General features: G+C 37.6%; 1 protein-coding gene and 1 pseudogene across 2 annotated transcripts in view; both read left to right on the top strand.

The window, feature by feature from the left end:
- RGS22 (regulator of G protein signaling 22) overlaps positions 1-20,036 on the top strand; it is a gene marked incomplete at its 3' end in the record, with an annotated part of 163,358 nt that overhangs the window by 14,764 nt on the left and 128,558 nt on the right. The window contains exons 3-4 of the mRNA XM_079722154.1: positions 356-418; positions 9,053-9,274. Of these exons, the coding sequence (XP_079578280.1) occupies positions 356-418; positions 9,053-9,274 (285 nt within the window). The remainder of the gene's footprint in view (positions 1-355; positions 419-9,052; positions 9,275-20,036) is intronic.
- LOC307065804 (growth hormone-inducible transmembrane protein-like) lies at positions 14,453-15,467 on the top strand (annotated as a pseudogene). The gene has a single exon. The product of its transcript is annotated as a growth hormone-inducible transmembrane protein-like (transcript).

Genomic DNA, 20,036 nt, shown 5'->3' with positions numbered 1-20,036 from the left:
CTGCCTTTATTTTTATGAAATAAATATTTTTAATAAGTCCATGGGAAATTTGCTGTGTGCAGTATTTTGTATTTGTTGACGTTTCTTTAAGCATCGTGCTGTATTTCTCATGTGTTGTTTTCCAGCTAAGTACAGTGGCAAGGCCTTTTAAGAGGCTGCTCCATTCTATTTTCTTATTTCTTCCTTCCAGAGATTGTAACACTGTGTTCCATTTATAGTGAGGGTTCACTCTTGACTGACTAAAAACGATTTGAAGATCTACATTATAATCTGTTGGTGTCAGAATTAGAGAATAATATTGGCATGTTTTAAGACATTTTAGTGTAAGCATAATATTGTTTCTGTATTTTTGCAGGAAGATTCTTTGACGACAGATGATTTCCTTGTGGACTACTTTAATGAATTCCTAAGCCTTCCAGTGAGTGTATTATTATGTTCTGTGAAATATATTATCAAAGCAAATTATTGTAAACACTGGATTATCTTGTGAGACAAATTTATCAGGGATAATTTTTTTTAAATACTAATTAAAGCATTTAGATAAAGTTTTGCCTTTTTATGGAGTTAATCATTTGGGTTTGAATCATATTTGGGAATTATTCTTATTGAAGAAGCTGGGTCAGTTATACTACAATAAAAGTAAATAAATAAAAAAAGAAAAAAAACCCTGTAATTTTTCGAACAATCAAAAGCATTCTGTACAAAATCGGATACAGTTGTATTTGGGTATCATTTTACACTTTGAACTGAGGTGATAAGGAGAGAATATAAAAAAATTTAAGAAACTAAATTTCTTGCCTCTAGGCAATTATTGTCATCCTCTTGGACAGATATTAAAGTGGAATTTGTGTTTAAGGAAACTAGCGTTTTATATCGATAGTAAATAAGACTCGAGATGTTGGTGTAACATAGGTAGATGCCAAATAAGAGATTTTTGGTCTTAGCAGTGACTGGTAGAGTAAGTATTGAGGGATTTAGAAAAAGTGAAATGGGGATGCATTAAAAGCACTTATACTGTTGTATAGAAATAAAGTTCATCAGGAATGTCAGATGAAAGAAAGTTAGATAAGAAATGGTTTTTATTATTGTTATAGAAACTTTTTTCATTCAAATTCTTACTAGGCAAAATTTGAAATATAAAAAGTCACAAATAATTTTAAAGGGACTGGACCCTAAAATGAGTAATCTCTTAAAGCCCAACCACTGAAAATGATTTTTGAAGGGAACATATTAGATGTATTTTTTTGTCTAGATTAGCTTTTGTGTATATGTATGTATCTATGCATGCATGTTTGTTGCGTTTCCTTTTTTCCAAAAAGAATTTGCGATTTCTCCTCCACCTGGCATGCTAGGTGTTGGGGACCATTATGGGGGTCAGGTTGAGACACCAAGCCACGCTCTCCCCTTCCAGCATCAGGCTTGAGCCACATTACAGGACACTCCTGGAGATTCTTTTGTGGTCTGACTCTTCAACTTTCGTTGTCTAATTGTATATTATAAAAAACCCAGCAGAGTCACAAAGTTGTCGGAATTTTGCTCTTCTGGATTATGTAGTCTTTCCTCTAGGCTCTGCGTTCTCCATTCTTCCTCCAAAAAAAGTACATTTTTGTGAAGTTTTAAAAAGAAAAATCTTTATATTGGGTCTAATTTCAGTTTCTCAAGATTTACATTTCATTGTCTCAAGATTTATGATTATCTTGACTTTTACTTGCTTTAGAAAATAAATTCCCATGCCTAACTTTCTTTTTAAAAATATTTTTAAATTATAGAATAAATATAACAATAGTATAGAAACTTAACTTCAAACATAAGAAAAACTCGGCTGAAGTCCTGCCATCCAGTTAGAATAGACGTGACCTTTTTTTGTACATTTGCTTCAAGGCTTTAGTTGAATTGACTGAATGTGGTTTCTGTTGAACTCTGTCTCTGCAATAATGCTTTTCATCCCTCCCCAGCAGTTTCGCCCCTTCATATGTCCCATGCAGCCCACCTGGGCCACTTCTCTCTCTTTTCTGTCTCTCCAAATTCTTCTCCTTTTACATTCTCTGTCTCTCTCTTTCTGTCTCTCTCTGTCTCTGTTTCTCTTCCTTTCGTTCCTTTGCATTTACATTTGGTACCACACAATCTACTTATTAACTACCCATGCTTCATGCCATGAGATGGGAGGAGGAAAAATGTCACAGGTTTTCAAAAAGAATTTGGGGGCAGGGAGGAGAAGGAATAATGGATTCTAAACCAAGTTCCTAGCAAGATTCTGGAACAGATTAGTAATGAGCACTTAGCTAAGAATTAGAAGCCAGCATGGGTTTACTGAGAATTAGTGAGCCAAACTAATCTCTGTCTCTTTTTTTTGGATAGTTATGAACTGGCACTTTAGGGAACAATAAATTTAATGTATTAGGATTTCAGTAAATAATAATAATGATAATAAATTGAACCATGTTACTTCCTGCTCAGAACTTTGTCTAGCGGCTTCTCATTACACTAAGAATAAAATCCAAGATCCTCTATGACCTGGCTCTTGCCATCTCTTGGTCTTTATTTCCTATGCCTCTTCCCCTTGTTAATTCTTTTCCAGCCTAACTGGAAAACTTGGCCTTCTTTATGTTTCTCAAACATGAATATGCCAGAGGTACTCAGGGCCTTTCAGCCTGGAGGGCTCTTCCCTGAGATATCTGTATCACTTTCTCTCTGATTTATATCACTTCTGTTCAGGAAGCCTTCCCTCCCAACCTTGTCTAAAACAATACACCAAACACATGCTCCACTTACGCTGCTGTATTTGTCTGCGAAGCCCTATCATGATCTGTGAAATTCGTTCTGAAATATTTGAAAGAGTTCACTAATCACAACTAGAAGGGGTAGACTCTTAACAGACGACAGATTGAAATCCAAATTCCTGAATATGGACTCTTTGCAACATGGCCTCAGTAGAGCCTTTCTAGCCTTGTCTTTAGCTTCGTACTTCTTATGTCACCCTGTGCGCTCTTTCCTGCTTCCCCCAATCACCCTCCCTCACCTTAACCACACGTGCTCTTCCTGTGCTCGTCTCCCAGTGTAGTGGCTAGGAAAGGGGGGCAGGCAGAACTGTTTGCGCTCAGCCCCTCCACTCATTACTCGTGATCTTAGACACGTTCCTTAATTACCTAAGTCTTCGATTCCTTTCTCTACCAAAACAATACAACTATCTTACAAGATTGTTATGAAACGAGGTAACGTACATTAAGTGCCTGGCACAGAAGTAGTGCTTCTCTTTCCTTTCCCTCACTGACTAGCCCATCTTGTCATCCATTCCTGAAACATGAGGCATGGTCACTCTTTAATTGGATTGATGGATCATTGTCATTCTAGAGAATAGTCTGTCCCATGCAAATCTGTCATTGGCTTTGACGTTTAAGAATTATTTTTTATCGGAGACTTGGATGAAACATTGCAAGTGAACCAGTGTTTTTCCAGCTTAAGGTCACTCAGCTAGTAAGTGACAGGGTCCACTCAGGTCCACATGGCTCAGAAACTTGTCTTACTGCACTGTAGTGACTGTAGAAATGGCAGCAGAGGGATAAACTAATAGTTTGGATAACAGAATCTGGTCTCATTTTTGTCATGGTAGTCTGAAATGGGCTAAAACAAACAAAGCTAATGTGTTTTTAGGGTGCATTAATAGAAATGTAGTTAAGATCAAGAAAAATATTAGTCTGGAGCATAGCAGGCACTCAGTAAATGGTTTTTTGAATTGGATTGAATTGTCAGACCTCATTTGGAATATTGTGTTGCATTCTTAGTGCGGTATGTTAAGAGTTGCTCTGCCAAACCAGGCTCAATAAGACTCTGTTAATGGATGCTCTGGAAACCATGTCAGATGAGTGAGGGTTGAAAGAAAGACGAGTGGGTGTTGAACCTGGCTTGGGAATGGGTAGAAGTGTTGTAATGAAGCGCTCTTTCCAAGTAGTTGAAGCTCTGATTGAGGAAGAAGGGTTAACATATTCTGTGAAGCTAGAGGGCAGAACCAGGGCCAGCATTTATGAGGAAATTGACTTTCACTCACTAGAAGAAACGTTTAAAGATTGTTTTCTAACCATAGAATGGGCTGGCTTGTGCAGGACCAAACTCCCTGTGATTGAAGATATTCACATATAGGTAATCATTTGGGGCAGTATTTTATAGGGGATATATGTACTGGGTGGGAGATTAGACTTTTTCAGCCAAAGAAAATTTGATTAATTTCTTCTCCTCTAAGAGTGTCTTTCTTAATCTCAGGAGTTACACCGTAAATTTCCTGGGGCCAGGATAGGTCCCTTTCTTCTGTATCTCCCTACACTTCTTGAGGACGATCTTATTTTTATGTCTTCCATGTAAGATCCTTGAAATAAATAAATAAACCTTCTAATCTGCCTCCGCTTCTCTACCACCTGCACCCTCCAAAAAAAAAGGCCCAACACCTAAGCCCGAGAGTGTAGACACATGTTATAACATTCTCTCTCAAAAAGAGCTCTTAAGTCATCTAGATTTCTGAGATTTCCTTCACATCTGTAGTGCAATGCCCAGGGTCCCATAACTGGATTGTGGCACAAATGGGCCTAGGAATCAGGCTTTCTGTCTCCTACACCATTTCTTTCCGTGACACCATTACACCCTTGGGACACATTGTAAGATCCAGAAATTGATGGCTGGTAGCCTGCCTCCATGTTATTTTTTGATGAGGGGAATCCAGGACAGTTGCTGCTATTATAAATGATTATGGCACTTTCCAAATCCTAGCTTTCATAACTTCATTCCGTTTGTTCTGGTGCCAGGTTCACTTTCAGATATTGTTTTCATTTGGTGTCTGGGAGGTTTTTTTTTTTGCTGTCAACTCTTTATGGACAAGTGTTTGCTTATTAAATTTTCTTCTATGCTATAGTGTGAAAACCTTTTTTTTTCCTTTTGGTTTTGCTTTGTGTGTTTTATGCTCAGTGACTGTTGTGGGATTGAGTAGATGAGCCCACATACAGATTTAGGTTGGTCCTCTGTGGGTGGTTTAGAATGTTTGTGACATTTATGGTTTGCAGAAGCTGAAGGGGTGGCCTATTCTCTATCCTCCTTGCAAGGATAGGTATGTCATGTGTTTGCCAGACCATGCTTAGCTATGTGCCTTTGGAATTTTACCATAACTTCTCTTTTTGGAATGATTCTCCACACTTTTTTAAAATCTGTAAACTATTATAATTTCTTGCAGCTTTATGAAGGAGTTATATGTTAGATTGTTGGGTAAGGGGAGAGCGAGAGAGAAAGAGAGAGAGTATGGATTTGGGGAATGGGTGGGATGAAGTGGGGGATGAAGGACTTGGGGCTTCCCCTGCCAAGACTTAAATACTCAGAGACTGATTTTTAAAGGTGTTGTTGGAGCCCTGGGTAGTACTGCTTAGTTCAGCATTTGTTCCTATGGGTGTTTTGATAAGCCTTGTAGCTCAAACATAAAGCACTCAAATTACCTAATGTAACTCATTTTTGAACTAAGGATATTTTCTATGCATTTTATGTGGCACATTATTCCTTCCATCCCACTGGTGAATATGTCCAGTAAATAGTTTATGGTTAAGCATCTAAAATGACAATAAAACTTAGATTAAAAGAAGTTGTTATTGGTAACTGACTTGTTATATTCAAGTTGTCAGATGTTTCTCATTCACTGACTAAGATGCATGTTTAAAATATAGCTTTGGAGCTCAATTAGTAGAGACAGAGTTGGAGCAGAGATGAACATGTATTAAATTAACCTAGTCATTAGTTTTTAATTTAAATACTGTTCAGCTAAATAATTTGGCACCCGGTAAGTTTCAGTGGTGCTGGGCTGGCAGTTAAAGCACATCACTAATTATTCACAGGTTTTTTTTTCCTCCTCTTTTCAAAGAAATGTGGAACCAGCAATTTATTGTGGTAAAAATATTTTCATGCACTTGCTTTTTCTGTGAAAATATTTTTCGCACATGGATGACTGGTACTACAAAGTTAGCTTTCACCACCTTCAGGTCAATTCGTTTTAGAACATTTGGAAAATGATACCCTTGAAATAAGAAAATTAAGTAAGGGAAAGGGCAGTCTGTAACAGCTTGCAGAGGATTGGGTTTGAGGCTCAAACTGAAGGTTTTTCCTATCATATGATGAAAAGCTGAGTGTTCTCTAAATCAGCCTGCTCAGCTTTCTGAGGGAAGGTCTTCATCCTTCATTTCTATCTCCCCCACTTTACATGTCTTTTATTGTCACATACTAAACTAATTTGAGGAATTTTGTAGATAAGCCTAGAAACGGTAAAAACAAGAGGACATGACGTGTGAGAGAGATTCTTCTTAAGCAGACAACAGAACTTTGGAGAATAAAGTCCAGGGTTCTTTCTCCTATAGACCATAGATGGTATAGACCATAGACGGCCAGCCCTTCCATGTATGTGAACACGCATGAAAGTCAGCATGAAGTAGGAAACAGAATGTGGGCTTTGAAATTTGCTTAACCTGGATTCTGTCTCCCCCCAGTTAAAAACTCTGCAGTGGCTCCCCATCATTCTAAAGCAATGATTCTCAAACTTGAGCATGCGTCAGAATCACCTGAGGGCTTGTTAAACACAGACTACTGGGACCCACCCTCAGAGTTTCTGATGATGGGGTGAGGCCCAAGAATCTGCATTTCTAACAGGTTCCTAGGTGATGCTGATGCTGCTGGTCCAGGGACACCCTCTGAGAATCACTGATTTGAGAGAGTAAGTTGAGAGTTATGGCATAAATAGAAAGTCCTTGGTGAACTTGTCCTCTGCCTTTCTCTCCAGGCTTCCATCATGTTATTCTCCCCTCGAATATTAAGCTTCAGCAACGTCAAACTGCTTGCAGGTCCTCAAAAGCGCCCTGTTGTCTGGTGCTCCTTGTCTATTGTTGGTGCATGTATCTCGATACACTTGCTATTTCTTTTGCTGAATTCCCTTCTCTCCCTCATCTGGCTGTTGAGACTGCCTGTTTATTCTTCCAGACTCAGGTTTCTCTATACAACTTCCTTAATTTCCTAAAGATAGTTAACAAATCCTTCTGTGCCGTCACTCCAGTCTGTATATACTTCTATTGTAGTTATTGTGGGTTAAAGTGGACTTGCCTCATAGACGCGTTATTACTCAAAATGAATTATTCGTGCTCTGCAGAGTGAGCGAGCATGATTTAAAGAGTGAGGGTGACTGTTTACCAGTCCACAAACACACAGAGACCAGTCTGTGAACATCCTAGAGAGCGTGTGAGATGGAAGATGAGAATCTGCCACTCCCTCAGTGGCTCTTATCCCTCTTGCCTCTTAGTGTAGCCGTCTTCTTATGCTGAGGGTGATTCTCGTGGTAAACATACATAGTTTTGTATAACATGAGCTTTAAACACAAGACCACCACTTTATCTGGTCCCTAAATAAAGAAGTAGTGACACATTTCAATGTCAGAGGAAAAATTGACTGTGATAAACTTCTTGAAAGATAGAACAACACGATACTAAGTGTTTTCAAGGATTTCAAGGGATAGTTTTGACTAAATATGATTTCACCTTATGTGCTGACTGTAGGACCACTTTCCCTTGTCTCACATCTCAGTTCATGTCTTGGGATGTGAGCCCTGTTGATTTTCAAAATCAGAGGCTCGTCTCTCACGCGCAGGTCTTTAAAGTTGGGATTCCTGATGTGAGGTTTGAACCCTTTGCTCCTCATGGAGAAGCTCTGGGTTTCGAGTTGCCTCGCAGGGTCACTGCACCACGGTGGGGTTTATGGCAAGGTTGTGTCCCAGCTTCTCCTACCTGTGTGATGTGGTTTGCATCTTGTTTGCCCAGTGTGTAGTCATCACTCAGCCAGCATTTTGGCTTCTTTATGAGGAAATTGTTCCATATGTAGCTGTGGACTCAGTGTGTCCACTGGAGGAGACATATTCAGGATCTTCCTAAGATGCCATCTTACTGTCGGATGAGTCTTTATTAAAAAATATATGTGTATATATATATATATATATGTATATACCCACATATACACACACAAACACATAATAGGTATTTATACATATACACATATATTTCTAACTCCAATTTTATAACATCCTGCCATTTATTAAATTTTAACTATAGTATATCTAGCAATCTGTTAGTAAAACTTGGAAGAATTGTTGCTCTCCCTAGCTGATCCAAGGGGAAGGGCTTAATGTCTTCTACTACCTGGCTAAATATATATAAATTAAACCACATGAGTATGCAGTTCTCTGAAGGAATCCTAAAATAAATTAATATTCTGAAAAAGGGACCTGATTCTGGATTTGGAGGGCAAAATGAGAAAAGACACAGCCAATCCACCATATACTTGCTATGGAGATAGAGGCCCCAAACATGTTAGTGATTTACCCAGAGTCGCAGAGCTACTTATTGGCAAGCTGGTATTCAAACTCAAGACTCCTGACTGTTGTATATTAACTGACTGACTTTAAATAAAAGTTGGCAGCATTTAGTAATTACTGAGAAAAGCTCAGAAATATTGTCTTTCACTCTCCCTCCTTTTTTTGGTCACAGTGAATGGAACGGTGTTGAAATATTCTTAAATGAAGAACACATTGTACTTAATTTTCTCCTTTTGGGCAAGGGAGACTTAGCTTTCATGCCTCCTGGGAATACAAGAGACAACAGGAGTGTTATTTCTTCTTACTTCACTCATTCTTCCCTAGGAATCCACCCCCTTCTAAGAGAATAACATTGCTTCATAGAGACCAGGTGTGTATTTCTTTCCAGTTCCAAAGAAGCACGGAGATAAGAGGTTTATGCAAAAGGAATTTCTGCCGTGATATATCCTGATACTTATCTCATGGCATAAGTACATTTGGAAAAGAAGGATTCAGTGGGTTCCCTTACCTGTAGTCAAGAGATTTCTAAGCTTCTAAAAGGAAAGAGGTAATGATTAAGAATACAAAACTTTGTGTAAGTATATATGCATACATGTAAGTATCAGGTCTTCTTGGAGACAGTGAGTTTCTGGTTTTTAAAATTGTGAGACGTATTTCCACACTTTTATTTTGCAGACCTTCTCAGAGGCAATTAGATTTAATGTGGACTATGGAGTTTTTGAAGTAGTTAACAATGCTCCACAACTTCTGGAAAAGCAACTGAAAAAAACTCTCTTAAACCATCAACCTCGAAATCCCATCTATGATGTTGTAAGAAAAGGAAAGAGTGGTGTTAAACCTGTTCAAGTGAATGCCCCTTATGAAGATGAGACCATTAATGTCAACTACAATATCATGGTAAGAAAGTATATTTGAGTTTATATCTTGCTAGGTAGATAAAGCATTAAGTGAGATTAACATCAGGTTCCTTGGGCTTCCCTTTCTGAAATGTAACTATCTATTAAATTTTATTGTACTTGCACAAAGTATTTGTTAGTTACTGTATCGTCTTATTCATATCAAATGGCCAGTTTAGTCTAGCAGTTTGTTGATATTTGATTATCAGTATGAGCAGATTCATGTAATTTACTTTGAATATTTAGAAAATAAGTTTAATTTGGGGCACTATAAATATATGTATGCTTTACAGTTTAGATGCATTCTAGAAAGTGTGGGTATACAGGCATGCCTTGGAGATATTGCATGTTTGGCTCCAGACCACCACAACAAAGTGAATATCATGATAAAGCAAGTCATACAATTATTTTGGTTTCCTAGTGCATATAAAAATTATGTTTACACTACACTGAAGTCTATTAAGTGTACCATGGCATTGTGTCTTAAAAAACAATGTACATACCTTAATTTAAAAAATACTTTACCGCTAAAAAACACTAACCATCATCTGAGCCTTCAGCAAGTCATAGTAGTAACATCAAAGATAACTGATCACAGATCACCATAACAAATGTAATAATAATGAAAATGTTTGAAATATTGCAAGAATTACCAAAATGTGACACAGAAACATGAAGTGAGCAAATACTGTGGGAAGAATGGTGCTGATAGACTCGCCTGCCACAGGGATGCCACTAACCTTCCGTTTGTAAAAAACAAAGTATCCGTGAGGCACAATAAAGCAAAGCACAAAAAAACAAGTTATGCCTGTGCAGTGAATTTATTTCATTGGAGTTCTATTCTATCAAGCATTTGGGAATTGAGATTGCTGTCTTTTATTTATTATATTAGTTTCAGGTGTACAACACAGTGATTTGATATTTTTATACACTGTGAAATGAAAACCACAGTAAGTCTAGTTACCATCTGTCACTATACAAAGTTATTACAATATTATTAAGTATGTTCACTATGCTATACTTTGCATCCCTGAGATTTATTTTATAATTGGAAGTTTGTACCGCTTAATTCCCTTTACCTATTTTGCCCATTCCCCCGCCCCCAGAGGTGGAATTGTTGGATCATATGGTAGTTCTAGTTTTAATTCTTTGAGGAAACTCCATCCTATTTTCCATAGTGGTTGTACCAATTTACAGTGCGTGAGAGTTCCTTTTACTCCACATCCTCGCCAACACTTTATTTGTTGTCTTTTTTGATAATAGCCGTTCTGACAAGTGTGAGGTGGTATCTCATTGTGGTTTTGATTTGCATTTCCCATCCAGTTAGTGATCTTGAGCATCTTTTCATGTGCCTGTTGGACATCTGTATGTGCCTGTATGTCTTCTCTGGAAAAATGTCTGTTAAGGTCCTTAGCCAATTTTTTAAATTGGATTGTTTTTTTTGTTGTTGAGTTGTATGAGTTCTTCATATAATTCGGATATTAATCCCTTATCAGATGTATCATTTGCAGATATCTTCTCTCATTCAGTAAGTGGCCTTTTTGCTTTGTTGATGGTTTCTTTTGCTGTGCAAAACTTTTTAGTTTGATGTAGTCCTATTTGTTTACTTTTGCTTTTGCTGCCGTTGCCTGAGGTGACAGATCCAAAAAAAAAAAAAAAATATTGCTAAGACCAGTTTCAGAGAGCATATTGCCTATGTTTTCTTTTAGTAGTTTTATGCTTTTGTGTCTTACATTTAAGTCCTTAATCCATTTTGAGTTTATTTTTGTATATGGTGTAAGAAAGTGGTCTAGTTTTATTCTTTTGCATAGTTGTCCAGTTTTCTCAACACCATTTATTGAAGAGACTGTCTTTTCCCCATGGTATAGTCTTGCCTCCTTTGTCATGGATTAATTGACCACATAAGTATGGGTTTATTTCTGGGCTCCCTATTCCGTTCCATTGATCTATATGTTTGTTCTTGTGACAATGCCATCCTGTTTTGATTACTGTAGCTTTGTAGTATAGTTTGAAATCAGGGAGCGTAATACCTCCTGCTTTGTTCTTTTTTTTTTAATTAATTTATTTTATTATTTTATTTTATTTATTTTTTCTGGCTGCATTGGGTCTTCATTGCTGCGCACAGGTTTTTCTCTGGTTGCGGCGAGTGGGGGCTACTCTTCATTGCGGTTCGTGGGCTTCTCATTCTGGTGGCTTCTCTTGTTGTGGAGCATGGGCTCTAGGCATGCGACCTTCAGTAGTTGTGGCTCGCGGGCTCTAGAGCGCAGGTTCAGTAGTTGTGGCACACAGGCTTAGTTGCTCCGTGGCATGCGGGATCTTCCCGGACCAGGGATCGAACCTGTGTCCCCTGCACTGACAGGCGGATTCTCAACCACTGCACCACCAGGGAAGCCCTGTTCTTCTTTCTTAAGATTGCTTTGGATATTTGTGATCTTTTGTGGTTTCATACAAATTATAGGATTATTCTAGTTCTGGGGAGAATGCCATGAGTGTTTTGCTAGGGATTACTCTGAATCTATAGAATGCTTTGGGTAGTATGTACATGTTAACAATATTAATTCTTCCCATCCACAGGCAAGGTATATCTTTCCATTTATTTGTTCATCTTTAATTTCTTTCATCAATATCTTATAGTTTTCAGAGTACAGGTCTTTCACCTGCTTAGTTAAATTTATTCCTATGTATTTTATTCTTTTTGATGCAGTTGTAAATGTGATTGTTTTCTTAATTTTTTCTTTCTGGTAGTTCATTATTAGAGTATAGAAATGCAACATATTTCTGTATATTAATTTTGTACCCTGCAACTTTACTGAATTTATTTGTTCTAATAATTTTTGGCAGAGTCTTTAGGGTATTCTATATATAGTATCATGTCATCTGCAAATAGTGACCATTTTACATCTTTTTCTCCAGTTTGGATGTCTTTTATTTCTTTTTCTTATCTGGTTGCTGTTGCTAGGAGTTCCAATATTATGTTGAATAAAAGTGGCAAGAGTGGGTATCCTTGTCTCGTTCCTGATTTTAGAGGAAGAATTTTCACCATTGAGTATGATGTTAGCTGTGGGTTTGTCACATGGCCTTTATTATGTTAAGGTATGTTCCCTCTGTGCCCACTTTTTTGAGAGTTTTTATTTTAATCATAAATGGATGTTGAATTTTGTCAAATGCTTTTTCTGCATCTATTGAGATGATCATATGATTTTTATTCATTTGTTAATATGGTATATCACATTGATTTGTTGATATTGAACCATCCTTGCATCCCTGGGATAAATCCCAGTTGATCTGATTTATGATTCTTTTTTTTTTTTAATTAATTAATTTATTTATTTATGGCTGTGTTGGGTCTTCGTTTCTGTGCGAGGGCTTTCTCTGGTTGCGGCGAGTGGGGGCCACTCTTCATCGCGGTGCGCGGGCCTCTCACTATCGTGGCCTCTCTTGTTGCGGAGCACAGGCTCCAGACGCGCAGGTTCAGTAATTGTGGCTCATGGGCCTAGTTGCTCCGTGGCATGTGGGATCTTCCCAGACCAGGGCGCGAACCCGCGTCCCCTTCATTGGCAGGCAGACTCCCAACCACTGCGCCACCAGGGAAGCCCCTATGATTCTTTTAATGTGTTATTGAATTCACCCTCTGTGTTTTATTGGGGATTTTTGCATCTTTGTTCATCAGGTATATTGGCCTGTAATTTTCTTTTTCTTTTCTTTTTTTTTTTTTGTAGTGTCGTTGATTTTGGTATCAGGGTGATGCTGGCCTTGTTGGATGAGTTTGGAAGTGTTCCTTCCTCTTCAATTTTTTGGAATAGTTTGAGAAGGATAGGTGTTAACTCTTTTTAAAATGTGTGGTAGATTTCCCCTGTGAAGGCTTCTGGTCTTTGACTTCTGTTTGTTGGGAGGTGTTTTTTTTTAAATTATTACTAATTCAATTTTATTATTGGTAATTTGTCTATTAAGATTTTCTATTTCTTCATGATTGAGTCTTAGAAGACTGTATATTTTTAGGAATTTATCCATCTCTTCTAGGTTGTCCAGTTTATTGACAAATAATTGTTTGTACTAGTCTCTTATGATGCTTTGTATTTCTGTGATATTTCTTGTAACTTCCCTTTCATTTCTGATTTTATTTACTTGGGATCTCTCTTATTTCTTGATGAGTCTGGGTAAAGGTTTATCAATTTTGTTTATCTTTTCAAAGAACTAGCTCTTCATTGATCTTTTTTTTTAAGTCTCTACTTCATGTATTCCTGCTCTGATATTTATTATTTTCTTCCTTGTACTAACTTTGGACTTCATTTTTCTTCTTTTTCTAGTTCCTTTAGCTGTAAAGATACATTGCTTATTTGAGACTTTTTTTATTTCTTGAGGAAGGCCTGTATCACCATGAACTTCCCTCTTAGAACTGCTTTTGCTATGTCCCATAGACTTTGGAAAGTTGTGTTTTCATTTTCATTTGTTTCAAGGTATTTTTTATTTCCTCTTTGATTTCTTCACTGATCCACTGGTGGTTTAGTAGCATGTTATTTGGTCCTTCCATGTTTGTGTCTTTTCCAGTTTTCTTCTTGTACTTGATGTCTAGTTTCATACCATTGTGGTCAGAAAAGATGATTGATATGATTTCAGTCTTCTTAAATTTATTGAGACTTGTTTTGTGTCCTAACATGTGAGCTATCCTGAGTAATGTTCCATGTGTACTTGAAAAAAAAAGTGTATTATGAAATTTTTGGGTGGAATGTTCTGTATCTGTCTATTAGGTGTATCAGGTCTGCTGTGTCATTTAAAGCCAATGTTTTCTTACTGATTTTCTGTCTGGATGATCTGTCTGTTGATGTATGTTGGGCACTAAATTCCTCTACTATTATTGTGTTACTGTCTATTTCTCCTTTTGTGTGTGTTAATATTTGCTTTATATACTTAGATGCTTCTATGTTGGTGCTTAAATATTTATGAATGTTATATCCTTTTCTTGGATTGACCTTTTTATAATTATGTAATGCCTTCCTTTGTCTTTTGTTGCAGTGTTTGTTTTAAAGTCTATTTTAGGCACGTGCAGTCAGTAAGAGGTGGGTGGAGGATGCGGGAGATGTGCATGGCTGTGTTTCGCCGGCCCAGAAGGGGAACTGCATGCTTGAGGTGACCAGGGGCTGAGCATTTCAGATCTGCTTGGTAAACCTGGTGCACCACCATGCTGGCCACAAGACTTGTGTCTCCAGACACTACCTTCCAGGGTTTTCCACCAAGGTTTCACCAAGGCCTCCCCTGTTGTGAAGAATTCCATCACAAAGAATCAGTGGCTCTTAACACCCAGCAGGGAATATGCCACCAAGACAAGAATTAGAATTCAGCATGGGAAAACTAGCCAAGAACTCAAGGAGACAGCTTTGGAACAATCATTGGAAAAAATATTTTAGATTGATCAGATGGAAAGATGGTTTATTGCTGCAGTTGGTCTTGGAGCTTTGTGCTACTATGGCTTGGGAGTGCCAATGTCTAATGAGATTGGAGCTATTGAAAAAGCTATAATTTGGCCTCAGTATGTGAAGGATAGTATTCATTCCACCTATATGTATTTAGCCGGAAGTATTGGCATAACAGCTTTGTCTGCCCTGGCTGTGAGCAGAACTTCTGCTCTCATGAACTTCATGATGAGAGGCTGTTGGGTGACAACTGGTGCAACCTTTGCATGCATGATTGAAGCTGGAATGCTGGTAAGGAGCCCAGGCCCAAAGCATCTTGCTTGGTTACTGCATTCTAGTGTGATGGGTGCAGTGGTGGCTCTTCTTATGATATTAGGGGGGCCTCTTCTTGTCAGAGCTGTATGGTACATGGCTGGCATTGTGGGAAGCCTCTCCACCATGGCCATGTGTGTGCCCAGTGAGAAGTTTTTGAACATGGGAGCACCCCTGGGTGTAGGCCTGGGTGTCGTCTTTGTGTCCTCACTAGGATCTGTGTTTCTTCCACCTACCACTGTGGCTGGTGCCACTCTGTACTCAGTGGCAATTTATGGTGGATTAGTTCTTTTCAGCACATTTCTCCTGTATGATACACAGAAAGTAATCAAGCATGCAGAAGTAGTACCAGTGTATGGAGTTAAAAAATATGATCCTATCAGTTTGATGTTGGGAATCTACATGGACATTTTAAATATATTTATGCAAGTTGCCAGTATTCTAGCAACTGGAGGCAACAGAAAGAAGTGAAGTGACTCAGCTTCTGACTTCCTTAATACATCAGATATCTGGCTTGTCTAATAGGGGCAGATATTCTTTAAATAGTTTGTACAAGCAGCTTTCATGGAAGTTTAGAAGATAAGAACTTGTCAACATGTTTCAAGTGTTCCAGTAATGTGATACTTCAGGTCTGCTTTTTCTCCTGGAGAATAAATTCAGTAGTTCTCTTCCAAATAGCACACACATTTTCAATTCTCATGTTTGAGTAATTCTAAAATGTTCTAATGAATGTGAAAACCAAGTTTTGTGTTGCAGGAATTTAAGTATTTTATCTATTATTAAATTTATTTGGTTAAGTGAAATTTAGCAAACTTGTGTACCTGCATTTTTCATTTGGAATGTGGAATATTAACAAGTAATGTCATAAGCGATATAGGGGTTTGGTAAAGGGACCAGAGAGAAGTAAAGGGACACCTGCAGTCTTTCTTTGAATACTTAGAACTTAACAGTCATGTAATTGTGGTGAGCCAGTGAAGGGGTCTGGATGTTTGGAAACAAGTCATGGCTGTACATCTGCTGAACTTGTCAGAAGTGTTGAGCAGAAAACAAAGGCATAGGTGATTCTCCAGTCTCTCCTTACAGTATAGATGTGATCCTTTTGAACCCACCTCCTAGAGAAATGGAAATAAAAACAAAAATAAACAAATGGGACCTAATGAAACTTAAAAGCTTTTGCACAGCAAAGGAAACCATAAACAAGATGAAATGCAACCCTCAGAATGGGAGAAAATATTTGCAAATGAAGCAACTGACAAAGAATTAGTCTCCAAAATTTATAAGCAGCTCATGCAGCTCAATAACAAAAAACCAAACAACCCAATCCAAAAATGGGCAGAAGACCTAAATAGACATTTCTCCAAAGAAGATATACAGACTGCCAACAAACACATGAAAGAATGCTCAACATCATTAATCATTAGAGAAATGCAAATCAAAACTACAATGAGATATCATCTCACACCAGTCAGAATGGCCATCATCAAAAAATCTAGAAACAGTAAATGCTGGAGAGGGTGTGGAGAAAAGGGAACACTCTTGCACTGCTGGTGGGAATGTGAATTGGTACAGCCACTATGGAGAACAGTATGGAGGTTCCTTAAAAAACTACAAATAGAACTACCATATGACCCAGCAATCCCACTACTGGGCATATACCCTGAGAAAACCAGAATTCAAAAAGAGTCATGTACCAAAATGTTCATTGCAGCTCTATTTACAATAGCCCGAAATGGAAACAACCTAAGTGTCCATCATCGGATGAATGGATAAAGAAGATGTGGCATATATATACAATGGAATATTACTCAGCCATAAAAAGAAACGAAATTGAGCTATTTGTAATGAGGTGGATAGACCTAGAGTCTGTCATACAGAGTGAAGTAAGTCAGAAGGAGAAAGACAAATACCGTATGCTAACACATATATATGGAATTTAAGAAAAAAATGTCATGAAGAACCTAGGGGTAAAACAGGAATAAAGACACAGACCTACTAGAGAATGGACTTGAGGATATGGGGAGGGGGAAGGGTAAGCTGTGACAAAGCAAGAGAGAGACATGGACATATATACACTACCAAACGTAAGGTAGATAGCTAGTGGGAAGCAGCCACATAGCACAGGGAGATCATATCGGTACTTTGTGACCGCCTGGAGGGGTGGGATAGGGAGGGTGGGGGGTAGGGAGACGTAAGAGGGAAGGGATATGGCAACAGATGTATATGTATAACTGATTCACTTTGTTATAAAGCAGAAACTAACACACCATTGTGAAGCAATTATACTCAAAGTAAAAAAAAAAAACTTTTATGGTCTAAAGAAAGTGAAAAGACAACCCACAGAATGGGAGAAAATATTTGCCAATCATATATCTGATAAGGACTGTGTATCTAGGCTGTGTAAAGAGCTCTTACAACTCAACAATAAAAGGGCTACCCAATTTAAAAATGGTCAAAGGATCTGAATAGATATTTCTCCAAAGAAGATGTAAAAATGACCAGTACACATATGAAAAGATGCTCAACATCTTTAGTCATAAGGGAAGTGCATTCAAAATTGGGAGGTGAGGTGGAGGAGTTGGAATGAATGGAGAGTGATTGCTAATGGGTATGGGTTTTTTGGAGAGGGTGATGAAAATGTTCTAAATTTGTGGTGATGGTTTCTGAATATACTAAAATCATTGGCTTATACTTTAAATGGATGAGTTGTGTGAAACGTAAGCTATATTTCAAAGCTGTTATTAAAAAAAAGTGTTCGCACATACACACATCACAATGAACTTTTTCTACTCACCTATTATGATGTACAAAATAAACAACAAACAAATATTGACAATACAAAATGCTAGCCAGGATGTAGAGCATCTAGAACTCTTAAATGTTAATGCAAATTACATTTGGGAAAACAGTTTGGCAGTTCTTCCTAAGTTAAACACATACCATACTACCTATCTGTCTTATTCCTATATATTAACCCAAGAGAAATAGACAGTTATGTTCACATAAAAACCTGTATGTGAATGTCTCTAGTTGTTTTATTATAATCACCAAAAGCTAGAAACAACCCAAATTTCCTTACTGGGAATGGATAAATAAAATGTGGTTCATCAGTACAGTGGAGTACTACTCAGCAATGAAGAGGAATGGACTAGTGATCCATGGAAGAACATAGATAAGTCTCACATGCATTATGCTAAATGAAAGAAGCCAGAGTCAAAGGCTACATACTATATTGATTCCATTTATATGACATTCTGGGAAAGGCAAAACTATATAGAGAACCTGTCAGTGGTTGCCAGGGCCTGGGGTTAGAGGGGGTCATTGACTGCAAAGTGTCATGAGGAAGTTTGGAGCTGTTGGAACTATTCTACATCTTGATTGTAGTCATGGTTACATGACTGTATGTAATTGTCAAAATTGTAGCACTGTGTACTAAAAAGGATGGATTTTACTCTATGTAATTTATACTTCAATAAATGACTAGACAGAAAATCTAGTCCATTGGCAGATAGCCATGCTTTATTTAGTTGCTCGTACATCTAAATATAATTTTTATTAATCTAATCCTGGTGACAGTTTAAAGAGCTTGTGTATGGCTAATTGGAAGTAGTTCTAGAATGATTTACCGACAGCCAGTTTCCCCTAACCTTTTGATTATCTGTTTTTCTTTATTAACATTTTTTTTTAGTTTTAAGGATTAAATAATTTTATTTTAGGTAAATTATTTTTGTGTCTCTTATAGTATTTATTAATTTATCCTTCTATGGTTCCAGGGTTGTTTTTTATCTTTTTGGTCTTTATATTTTAGTTACTTAAAAACACCTTGAAAGGATTTTTTAGCAGTTTGATTAAAGACTTTTCTTCAATTTTGATTTTATTTTTTTATACTTTTCACTTAATTTTTAGATCAAATAGATGCAAAACATACAAAAAGGAGAGAGTTATAGGTGAACTGTTCATTTGGTAAATATTATGCAAACTGATTTTGTATGAACTGACTAGTTCCATGGCCTTGTAGAATTCCTCAAGTGTTTATGTCGATTTTTATGTGCGGTCTGGTGTCTCTGTGATACATTGAATACATTGCTCATGAGAATTCAGGACTCCTGTGTGGTTGGTTGTCAGTGTGTAGCATATGTGGAATCCTTCTTATTCAAGATCCAAATGTCCTTCAGATCTCACTGATAAGCAGTGAAACAGTCAACAAGATGCTAGTGTTCAGGTGCTGGCTGTTTCCAAAGTTTCTTCTATTCTTTCAGTACCCAGAAGATAGTCTTCGGTGAAGGCAAGTGGGTGTTTTTGGCTAAACAGGAGGAAACCATTGTTTGCTCAGTTTTCCAGTCCTGGGGAGCCTAATGACTTGGTGCCACGTGTCAACATTGCTGAGCACAGGTGCACCCCCAAGAACATCAGCTTCTCAGATAGTGGCAGCACTGCTGTGTGAGCCTGCTATTTCCTCAAAGGAGATAGCAGTGGTCTGCGTTGACTCTGACATTAATATCACAGCAAAATTTTTGCTTTAGTAGACAGTCAATGGAAGCCACATAGTGCAGACACATTTGCCTCACTGAAATGTGTACTTTATTGGTTGTTTTACTTATTATTAGCATTTGTTTAGTGTCCAAGGTACTGGCATTGATTAGAATTCTGGAAAAAGTGAATATAAGACAAAATAGAAACAATAGTGTATAAATGTCTTAGGATGAATAGCAACTTAGTAACTCTTCTGTAAATTCATGTGGCCCTCACAACCTCAAGATAAAATCTAAACTCCATAATGTTATTTAAAAGACTACTCATAATCAGGGCCCTGCCTACTTCTCCAGCCTTCCTCCCTCCATCTCTCAAATCTTACCCTGTGATCTGTTAAACTAAACTTATCTTTATTTCTTTCCTGCTTCCCTCTTCAACCTAGCTAATCATGCTTCCAGTCAATTATAATTTTTAAAAAATTTTATTGGAGTATAGTTGATTAACAATGTTGTGTTAGTTTCAGGTGTACAGCAGAGTGATTCAGTTATACATATACAAGTATTCTTTTTC

This window comes from Hyperoodon ampullatus, assembly GCF_949752795.1.
Source record: "Hyperoodon ampullatus genome assembly, chromosome: 17".
Lineage (NCBI taxonomy): Eukaryota > Metazoa > Chordata > Mammalia > Artiodactyla > Ziphiidae > Hyperoodon > Hyperoodon ampullatus.
This window is presented reverse-complemented; position numbering and strand designations above follow the sequence as displayed.